We start from the raw sequence: 10,742 nt of genomic DNA, 5'->3' as shown, positions 1-10,742 counted from the left end.
TCTTTTTTGTAAAAAAAATTTGTTTGTGTAAAAAGATTACAAATACAAATCTTTTTTACACACACAAATTCTTTTTACACATACAAATCCTGATTTACAAGTACAAAATATTTATGACCACAATTTGAGCCCATAGATCCCCCCGTGCTGTCCCTCACACCCTGTGCTGCAGATCGCATTCAGAATCCTCGTACCATCACCCCACCCAACTAGGTGGCAGTGATAAACTGATTGTGGGGGCTGACCACAGAAGAAGAGGAAGACAACTCGACTGTCATTGTATTTCCCATCATCCATCGCGGCGTTTTTCTCGTTCCAGCTGTGAGGAGCGTCGCTTCTGAGGACAGTGACAGGCAGATGTGTGTGTTTCTCACAGCAGTCGGTTTCTAAACGGATCGGTACAGTGTGTGTCCGGGGCCATCGCTGACGGCGGATGCCGCTGAAAGCGCGGAGCTCGACCCGGAAGAGGAGAAAGAATCCGGATGAGGAGCAACCCGCGGAGCCTGCTGCTTCCTCAGCTCGGGTACGAAGCTAACAGTGTTAGCATGCTAACAGGCTGGGGGAAGCCGTCTGTTTGAACCCGGCTAGCTTTGGTTAGCATGTTTGTCGGGTAGCAACCTGGGGGCATCGGTCCTGCTAGAATATGTTGTAAGTAATAAAATAAACAGGATAATGTTTTAAAACATCATTGTTGTTATGGAGAAAGAATTAAAGAGTAAAGCCAAGTAATTAAACGCAGATTTTTATAATGACCGCAGAAAATAACAAATGTGGGCTAAATGCTAACAGGCAGGGAGCTTCTGTTAGCCAGAGATAGCATGTAGGGTTTTTAAGCAACGATGAGCATCCCTAGCTTGAAAATCTTTAAACAAAAAAACATATTTAATTTAAACAATTAGGTTTTTCGCGAATAATCTTTGCAAAATTAAAGGTCTTTATAGAATTTATAGAATTAAACCAAATGGAAGGCTTAGGTAACAGCTAGCTGGTGTGTTAGCAGGCTAACAAACTCAGGGGAGTCCTTCCGTGTCGGTAATTGGGTGAATAATTAGAATAATAATCAGCGTTAATATTAACACAACTATGTGAAGGGTTTCCACAAATGGAGGGTTAAACAGGCGGATGATTTAAACAAACAGAGGTTCTGACAGGAGCAAAGTGTTTACCGCAGTGTTCAATCCTGACTGTGAGCTTCAGTTAGTCAGTGTTAGCACGCTAACATAGTGGCTAGAAGGAGCATCAGTGTAGTATAAATCTTTAAAGTACAGCACCACAAGAGGGGCTTTGATTTACGGTTAAGTTATTTTTCAATAAAAAGTCAAATATAAAAGCAGAAAGTCAAATGGGTAGCGAAATTTAAAGAGTGACAAAGAAGCAGTAGCTGCTAGCTGTGTTGGTGCCACAGCTTTCCTGTGTTTTTAGATCAAAGTGAAGCACTGGGGAGCCATGTGACCTGATTAATTTGTAATCCAGGACTTTGTTGTTGTTCTCAGCAGGTGTCATTTCACCTGTATTCAACAGTTCTGAATCCTGAAAACTGAATAAGGACACATTTCTTCCTGCATTGTTTGTTTTCAGGTGATGGCGCCGACTCGAATGAAGCTGCGCGTTCGCCGCCGTGACAATGCAGCCGCGGGTGCTGCTGGACGTGGCGCTGCGCTGGAGGAAGATGAAGAGCAGAGGAGTCGAGAGAGTGGCAGCAGGAGGAAAAACGCTAGCAGATCTTCTACTGCGGCCACATCCTCCTCGTCCTTGTCTCCACCCGCGTCCTCCGCCTCAACATCAGCACGCCCCCATCTAATGGCAGCAGAGGAGGCGTCGCCTGACTCCAAGTGCCCCATCTGCCTGGACCGTTTCAACAACTTGGCATTCCTGGACCGCTGCAAGCACCGCTTCTGCTTCCCGTGCATCCAGGAGTGGTCTCACAAAAAGCCAGAGTGTCCGCTTTGCAAGCAGCCCTTTGCCTCAATCTTTTACCGGAACCAAGCTGAGGATGACTTCAAGGAATATACGTTGCGCTCAGCGCCCCCCAGCAGCAGTGTGGCCGCTACTGTGGCAATGGTGGCAGCGATGGCGTCGGCTGCAAGAAGCAGCCATCAAATGAGGCTAATGCTGAGGCGGCACCGGGTGTCAGAGGCTGGCGAGACTACAACAAGGAGGCGGCGGAGGGAGAGAGGGGCCAGAAGGGCGGAGGAGAGGGCAGGGAGTTGGGAGTGGTACCTCGATTCCCCTCCCCTTCCACTCCCTCCTCTTCCTCACCCTCCAGTCGTTGCTGAGGACAGTGAGGATGGGGAGGATCAGAGGATAAGAGGAGGCGCTGATTTGGTGGAGCGCGGTGTGATATTTGAAGGACTAACAGGCCTTGGAGGAGCAGTGGCACCCATTGCCCCCAATGACCGGGCATCACGACGACTGATGACTCGCTTAGCGGCAAGGCAGCGTTTGCAGCGTGAAGGTGGAACCGTGCGCCGACTTAGGGAGAGAGAGACGGTGGCTTTTCGCCGTGGACTCTATCGCTGTGGCATTCGGGTCCGTGGGGTTGCCGGAGAACACGGCAACGAGTGGCAGCGTGACATCACGGCAGATAGCTTCCGTCGGAACCCTGCCCACTTGAACAGGCTCCGCCCCTGGCTGCGGAGAGAGCTCACGGTGCTGTATGGCTCGCACACCTCGTTGGTTGACATCGTTCAGCGCATCATCATGGCAAGGCTTGCCCGCCACGGCCTGGAGAATACACCCAACGTAGAAGAAGAGCTGCGGCCATTCTTGCTGGCACGCACTGAGCACTTCCTGCATGAGCTCATCAGCTTCGCCCGCTCGTTGCTCAGCCTGGAGAACTACGACCTGCAGGCGGTGTATGAGCCACCGGACGCTGCAGTGGAACTGGATGGGATGAGCAGCTCATCCGATGGCAGCTCTGTCATCGCCATCTCCGAGGGGGAGGATGAAGAGAGGGGGGCAGGGGGAGGGTCCGAGGAGAGGCTGGGGAGGGAGGTGGGAGCTCAAGATGACCCCATCCAAACAGCGAGTGTCCTTAGCCTTTCGGGTTGGGACGATGAAACCCCAGGCCCCTCCTACTCCACCGCCGAGCCTTCATCTTCGTTCAGTCCTGCCCTGCCGGAGGCAGCCAATCAGGATGGAGGAGAAAGGCAGGGAGAAGAGGATGAGTGTCTCATCGTTGGGTACAAGAAGCCGATTGCAGAACGGACGCCGGAGTTGGTGCAGCTCTCCTCTGACACAGAAGAAGAGGAGGTAGAGAAGAAGAAAGAGGAGGAGGCTCCTCCTCCCCCCTCTGCAACACCTCCCCTCTCTTACCTACCCACGATCCCTCCCTCCACATCAGGTACTTACAGAGAGGAGCAGGACAAGGGGCAGAAAACTGGCGAGGTGGCAGGACAGCGCTCACGTGCACGCTCATGGTCAGGGAGCTCTGGTCGGAGCAGGAGCTCTGTGTGCACGCTCAGCCCGGCGACGCCTGGAGAGACTGAGCGGCGGCAGGAGATGGGGAGCTGGAGAGACAGGAAGTCCACCAGTGAGGCAGCAAGAGAGAAGAGGAGGAAGAGAAGGCAAGAACGCAGCAGCAACCAGCACAGGAAAAGTGGCACTCTGTTCAACCCAAATCGCTCCATTTATCCCGCCATGATGCGGCACCGCTCCTCGCCTCCGTTTGACTCCAGCGCTGACTCCAGCTCCCCGCCGTCGCCCAGCCCGCCGGACTCCAGCTGGGAGTACCCCTGCGCCCAGGTTTCCCCTCTCACCTCCTCCGCCTCTTCACCATCCCTCTCCTCGTCCTCACCACGCCCTCCCCCACCACCACCGCGGACGCCACCGACGCCCACGCTGTCCCCCAGCGACAGCGCTCATCACGGAGAGAAACCCGGCGGGAAAAGGAAATGCAAGAGCCGCCACCTGGACAACAATGTCAAGGATCCCACATGGAGGCCGAGCGGTGGTGGCGGTATTCGCAAGGAGAAGAGGAAAGAGAGGAGGAAGAGGAAGGAGCGAGACAGAGGAAGGAGAAGGGAGAGGCACAGGCGGGCGAGCAGTGGCTACGGTGGCGAGAGGTAAGAGGCCACTGGATTTATTATTATTAGACTTTCCAGAAGAGTGTAAATTATCAGTGGTCTATTATTGACTGTTTTTGACAAATCTTGATTTGCAGGATAAGCCAGTTTCACCCACCACCCTCACCTCTGATTTGGGTTTCATTTGACTTGTACCGTATTTTTCGGACCATAAGGTGCTCTGTCGTTGAACGGGTCTGTTTTCATACATAGGGCGCATTAAGCGAAGCGAAACAAAACAGTCAGATAAGTCAAACTTTACTCAACTCATTCTTCTTGATTCCTCCACGATTGATTCATTAATGTTGAATTCTTTGGCAGCTGCTCTATTCCCGTGTTGTTGCAGTATATTACTGACTAACCTCTCATTGTGGATGGATTATCTTAGTTGTTCTCCTCACTGAAGTTTGGTCCATTTACAGCATCCTGCCATACGAGTGCATTTGTCCCCAACCATTGGGAACCCTCAAATTAACTTTTACCGAGTGGGGAAAGAAGTTAGCGTTCATCCTCCAGCTTCACTGCGTTTGTTATGCTAACATAGCTGTGTCGCTAGCAATCACGTAGCACATCATTATATACCAGCTAGCCCAACTTCAGTAACCCTACAAACGTCACTGCTGTTTAGTTTTTTGTCTTCATTTATGTTGGAAGTGATAGCAGTACGTACTGTACGTTTACATTTTCTTCAGAAATCTCTCAGTCAGAACGTGATATATCATGTTTCACCTGTCTATTTCCACCCTGCAATGTTAGTGATGACGTCCAATTCCAACAAAGTGCCAGCAGCAGCAGTATTATACTGCAACAGTTATAAGACAGGCATTATATCCAGTAATGCAGCCTAAGTTTAAGGACCTGCAAACGGTGACATCACCGCAGCTCTCTAACATTTACACCAAGCTTTGCAAACATAAGGCTCGGGGTCCAGAATCGGCCTGACAAAGAAGAAAATGTCAAGGAAATAACTTTTGTATTTCTGTCTGTGTTTTTAAACATTTTACAGCTTTTCCTAAAGATAAAGACCTCTCCTGATAGCTACCCCCAAATAATTTAGCAATAATAATACAAGAAATGAAAAGTGACTTCTTTGTTTGTTTGTTTGTTTTTTTAAATGGATCCACAGTGGGTGGGGGGGGGGATTTTCTTCAAATTAACAAAAAGGTTGTTTTAAAATCACAGGACAGTGCTGTGAGTGAAAAGTTTTTCGGTAATTTGACACATTTATTTTGCTGACTGAAGCTACCACAAAGCGCGACTTGCACAAGCAGACATGATGTCACTGGTTGTACGGTGAAACTAGTGAAACTACTAAACATTTCCTACCTGGGATGTTGCCTGTTGGTTCTCATCGTTTTGACCTCTTGTCATTTTCAAAATCATGTAAATGAATTCCCCACAGAGGATGTGATTTTGAACCCATAAATATTAATGTAAAAGCGTTCCCGCAGGCCAGTGGTTCCTAGCAACATTGTTTATACATTTTGATGTGATGGCTGCTTAAACGTGAGCCAGAGCTAGCTAGATCTGATTAATAGGTAAACAGAAGAAGCAAGTGTTTAGGTTTTGAAAATGGTTATCTTTGGCTAATCACTAAGCTGCAGCTCTTTATTCAGGGGACGATGCATGAAAAAAGAATCCTTTACCACGAGAGATCAGCATGAACGTTTTCCTCTTTATTCTGGAAACAGACACAGTTTTGTTGTATTTTCTTAAGTTTAAATGAACCTCAGTCTAATATTGATGTTTGGGATTTTCTTTTCAGCAATGAAAAGGCTTCATGTTCGCGTGTTGTTTCTCCTCTTACTGTTGATTTCTTTTTTTTTAGAGTCACTTTCCTGACTCTAAAACTGTCAGCTGAAACATCTCACCAGCTGTTTGGGTGTGAAGTGCTCAGCTCAACAGATGAGGAAGACCTCTCAATAGCTTCCTGTGGTTCAGGTGTTTTAATGACGTTTCCAGAAGTTGCTCACTCCATGCTCTCTCTCTGCAGCAGCCGGAGGTCCAGACAAGACCGCAGCCCCAGCGTGGAGATTATCTACGAGGGCACCATCACCGCCGATGGGGCGCAGCCTCCTGCCCACAAACGGCGCCGGAAACGTCATCGCAAGGCTCAGCAGAGCAGGTAAGAGTTGTCACACTGCTGGGAGGGAAAAAAAGCTTCGTTTTAGCACGTTACACAAATTCATACAGCTGACAGTAATTAACACGTAAAGAAGAGTCTGAGACGAAGCGAAGCGGTCGTCACCTGATTAACTGTGAAATCAGTTATTTTAAATGAACACAGTGATGAAACACTTCTGTTGATCATTATCAGGTGTACCGTTTGCACAGGTGATATAAGTTATTGAATGTGAGGTGTTACACATCCACTCTGCAAGTCTTTGTCAATCCCTGCATCACACTTTGCTCACAGACGGGGAACAGAAACCCTATTTAGAAATTATAGGCTGCTACATTTCTGCTGCTACATTTCCAGCCTAAAGGTGGATTTTTCTGCCTGTATTTCTCTGGTTTGTTTAGGATATATTACTTTCTTTCGAGGAGGGGGCCTAAGGGTACACCTTTCGCCATCTTACAATGCTGTGATTGCAGCCATTCCCCAACTCTCTGTGAATGGTACTCATGGCCATTGATCAGTGGCCTTTGATCAGTGGTTGTTGATCAATGGTCATGAGAATTTGCATAATTATGATTAAGGAACTGACCTCCCAACCCATCGTTCCTTCAGTGGGCTGGTTTCAGTCATTATGCAAATGTACTGTTTATAACAGGGGTGGGCAATTCCAGGCCCCGAGGGCTGGTGTCCTGCAGGTTTTAGATCTCACCTTGGGTCAACACACCTGAATCGCATGATTAGTTCATTACCAGGCCTCTGGAGAACTGCAGGAGCTAATTTAGCCATTTAAATCAGCTGTGTTGGTTCAAGGACACATCTAAAACCTGCAGGGACACCGGCCCTCGAGGCCTGGAGTTGCCCACCCCTGGTTTATAAGATTTGGGGAAACCTGCAGTCAGCTGAGACTGAAGAAGTCACTTGCATGAGTGACAAAATGTTTCTCCCACAAAACGCTACATCCAGATGAACAGAATCAGCTTTTGGAGATTTACTTTCCTGGATGATTGAGAATGCATGAAGACATTACTTTCTTTGTTAGTCCAAAAGTGATCTGCTGCACTGCGTCTTCTCTTAAAGGGAACCCCGGCTATTAAGACATGTTTGCGTTAACATATGTACTGTGCTTTCAATAACACATGTGGTATTAAAATACGCCAAATGTTTTCCTTTTAAGCACATTTTATATAAAACCATTTACCAGTAGGCCGCCATTGTTATTTACTTCTCAATGCACTTTGGGTAGTGACGTCATATGGTTGCACCGCATTGAGTTCACAGTTAGCAGTGCACTGGAAATGGCTTCTGTTCAACCTTTCTAGTTTGAACCAGATCAAACCGAGAGAGCAAATGAAAATAGTCAACAAGTACTTAGTTTAGATGAAGATGAAAACAATCTGTCACACGAGGACAAGAGAGTGAGGGAAAACTACTGGTGTCTATGCAGCTACTGCTTGCCAATGGGAACGGCGACTGAGAAGGTTTGTTGTAAAGTACCAAAACGTTTTGAAGCCGTTTGTCTTAATCCAGATGTTCTTTGGGCAGCCATGACCGGTATCTGGTCTTTACGTGATAACGTGATAAATCGTGCTTCCAGGCCCAAAGTAGTCTGCATTTAATAAGACTGTTGTGTTTTTAACATGTTTTAATGCTTTGTATCTTGTTCGATTTAATCTCAACAAGCCCCTAAAAACAGTCAGTGATCACTGTCGGCTTCTCGTGGTTTTTATTACCGCTAATCATTTTAAAGCTCAGTTTTTAAACCCTTACGATGTAACTACAGACCAGCCCATGCAGCAGTATATTAATGACTAACCTCGTATTATGGATGGATTATCTCGGTGGTTCTCCTGATGTTTGGTCCGTTTACAGCATCCTGCCATGAGCTGTGTCGCTAGCGGTCACGTAGCACATCATTATATACCAGCTAGCCCAACTTCAGTAACCCTACAAACGTCACTGCTGTTTAGTTTTTTGTCTTCATTTATGTTGGAAGTGATAGCAGAGCTGTATGTTTACGTTTTTTCCAGAAATCTCAGTCAGAACATGATATATCGTGTTTCACCTATCTATCCGGTTGTTAAGTGATGACGTGACGAATCCTACTTCCGGGCCTAAAGTTGTCTGCGTTTAATATGGCTTTTGTGTTGTTAACATGTTTAATGTTATGTATTTTCTTCTATCTCAAAAAGCTCCTAAAACAGTCAGTGATCACTGTTGACCTCCCTCGGCTTTTATTACCACTAATCATTTATTTAAGCTCAGTTTTTAAAACCTTAGGATGTAACTACAGCCCAGCCCATGCAGCAGTATATGAATGACTAACCTCGCATTGTGGATGGATTATCTCAGTTGTTCTCCTGGCTGAAGTTTGGTCCTTTTACAGCATCCTGCCATGCGATTAGATTTGTTCCTGACCACCGAGAACACTCACGTTAACTTTTATCGAGTGGGAAAAAAGTTAGCTTGTTTATATTATGCTAACATAGTTGTGTCGCTAGCGGTCACGTAGCACATCATTATATACCAGCTAGCCAAACTAACCCTACAAACGTCACCGCTGTTTAGTTTTCTGTCTTCATTTATGTTGGAAGTGATAACAGAGCTGTACGTTTTAATTTGTTTCCAAAACCCCGCAGTCAGGACATGCTATATTGTATTTAGATAGAAACTAGCGAGCTAACTTCCTGCTAACTTCTAACTCCGTTAAATGTCATAAATTCCGTTTTCATGGATGCCTGGATGTTAAACTCAATTGTTACACCTGGTAGAGCAGAACGCTGATCATTTTATTAAAGATGAAAGATTTTAGACAGTTTTTCAACTCTCAGTAATGCCATAGTGATCGTTTGATATATGGACCTGCAGCAGAGTTTAGGCCCAGACACGGCTAGTGACGTCAGACTTAATGACCGGATTTCCACCCTGCAATGTTAGTGATGACGTCCAATTCCAACAAAGTGCCAGCAGCAGCAGTATTATACTGCAACAGTTGTAACACAGGCATTATATCCAGTAATGCAGCCTAAGTTTAAGGACCTGCAAACGGTGACATCACCGCAGTTCTGTAACATTTACACCAAGCTTTGCAAACATAAGTCCTCTATTCGTTAGCGTTCGTCCTCCAGCTTTACTGTTTATATTATGCTAGCATAGCTTGTCGCGCTAGCGATCACGTAGCACATCACTATATACCAGTTAGCCCAACTTCAGTAACCCTACAAACGTCACTGCTGTTTACTTTCCTGTTGTCATTTATGTTGGAAGTAGTAGCAGAACTGTACGTTTTAATTTGTTAAATAAATCTCTCAGTCAGAACATGGTATATTATATTTAGATGGAAGCTAGCAAGCTAATTGCCTGCTAACTTCTAACTCAGTTAATGTCATAAATTTCGTTTTCATGGATGCCTGGATGTTAAATTTAATTGTTACGCCTGGCAGAGCAGCCACACTGATCATTTTATTACAGATGAACACATTTAGACAGTTTTTCAACTCTCAGTAATGCTGCAGTGATCATTTGACTTTTGCAGAGGAGTTTGGGCCCAGACATGGCTAATAACGTCAGACTCAAAGACCAGATAGTGCTGGTCTACCAAGTCGTAACCAGGTCACTAATAGGCAAGTTAATTAATACGGTTGCTACACTTTAAAAAACAAAACAGTTTAGCTGAACGAAAGCACCGACAGAAAACTGCTGACAACCAATATACGTCCTCGTCCCAGAATGCATTGTGTGCGAAAAAACATGGCTGCTCCCACGGCTCCAAAATAGTTTTAAACAACAAAGATTTAATGAATAACAAAAAAATTGTAGTTATTCTCAAGTATGTTTTTATATAGTGGAGATAATTTGTAACATATTTAGAGTAACTTGTCATAATAGTCGGGGTTCCCTTTAATCACATTTCCTTTGTCCTCAATGAAAGCTGGAGGAAAGATGTGACCAGTGTTGGGGAGTAACGGAATACATGTGCTGGTATTATGTATTTAAAATACAAAATATGAGTAACTGTATTCCCTAACAGTTACCGTTTAAAAAGGTGGTAATAGAATACAGTTACTTTGTTGAAATAAATGGATTACACAGCAATCTTTTCCTGTTTCATATGTTAGGCTATGCTCTCTCTGTTTTTGGTAATTCCACGCTGGTGGAAACCCGAACAAAACACGCATTAGCAGGCTCTAATGCCTGTATCTCAATCTCACGGCCCATGTCACCTCTACTTGCGAAAATTATTACTCTAAAAATTTAATATCAAGGCAATAGGCAGAGTGTTACAGGCACAGCCCTAAAGAATGTAGCCTCATGGGCAGTTTAATCCATGCTGCAGGGAGAATGGACTGCCATACCTGTCGTGTGCAAAAAAGGAGAGTTGAAAAGTACAAGTTGTCACCGAGCAGAAACGGGATCTGGAAGCATGTAAATATAATAATAACCACTGCATCCAAAAACAGTGCCTGACAAGCCCAGTTGTAAGTAAGCTATTAAGACTTGACTGGACATGGTGTTCATGTGAAACAATAAGTTCCAGTGGAGCAGCGTTTCAACGCCTCTCT

The 10,742-nt window shown here is 45.7% G+C and overlaps 1 protein-coding gene across 2 annotated transcripts in view; it reads left to right on the top strand.

Moving 5' to 3' along the window:
- The first annotated feature begins 250 nt into the window (after positions 1-250).
- LOC146523180 (uncharacterized) overlaps positions 251-10,742 on the top strand; it is a 14,808-nt gene continuing 4,316 nt past the window's right edge. The window contains exons 1-3 of one of the 2 annotated variants that reach the window (XM_085144695.1): positions 251-523; positions 1,579-4,064; positions 6,058-6,189. In XM_085144695.1, coding sequence (XP_085000821.1) covers positions 434-523; positions 1,579-4,064; positions 6,058-6,189 — 2,708 coding nt within the window. In that variant the 5' untranslated portion in view covers positions 251-433. Of the gene's footprint in view, positions 649-1,578; positions 4,065-6,057; positions 6,190-10,742 lie in introns of both variants that reach the window. The other variant, XM_085144705.1, reaches the window with a different exon arrangement.

Source organism: Neolamprologus multifasciatus, chromosome 3, assembly GCF_963576455.1.
Source record: "Neolamprologus multifasciatus chromosome 3, fNeoMul1.2, whole genome shotgun sequence".
NCBI lineage: Eukaryota > Metazoa > Chordata > Actinopteri > Cichliformes > Cichlidae > Neolamprologus > Neolamprologus multifasciatus.
This window is presented reverse-complemented; position numbering and strand designations above follow the sequence as displayed.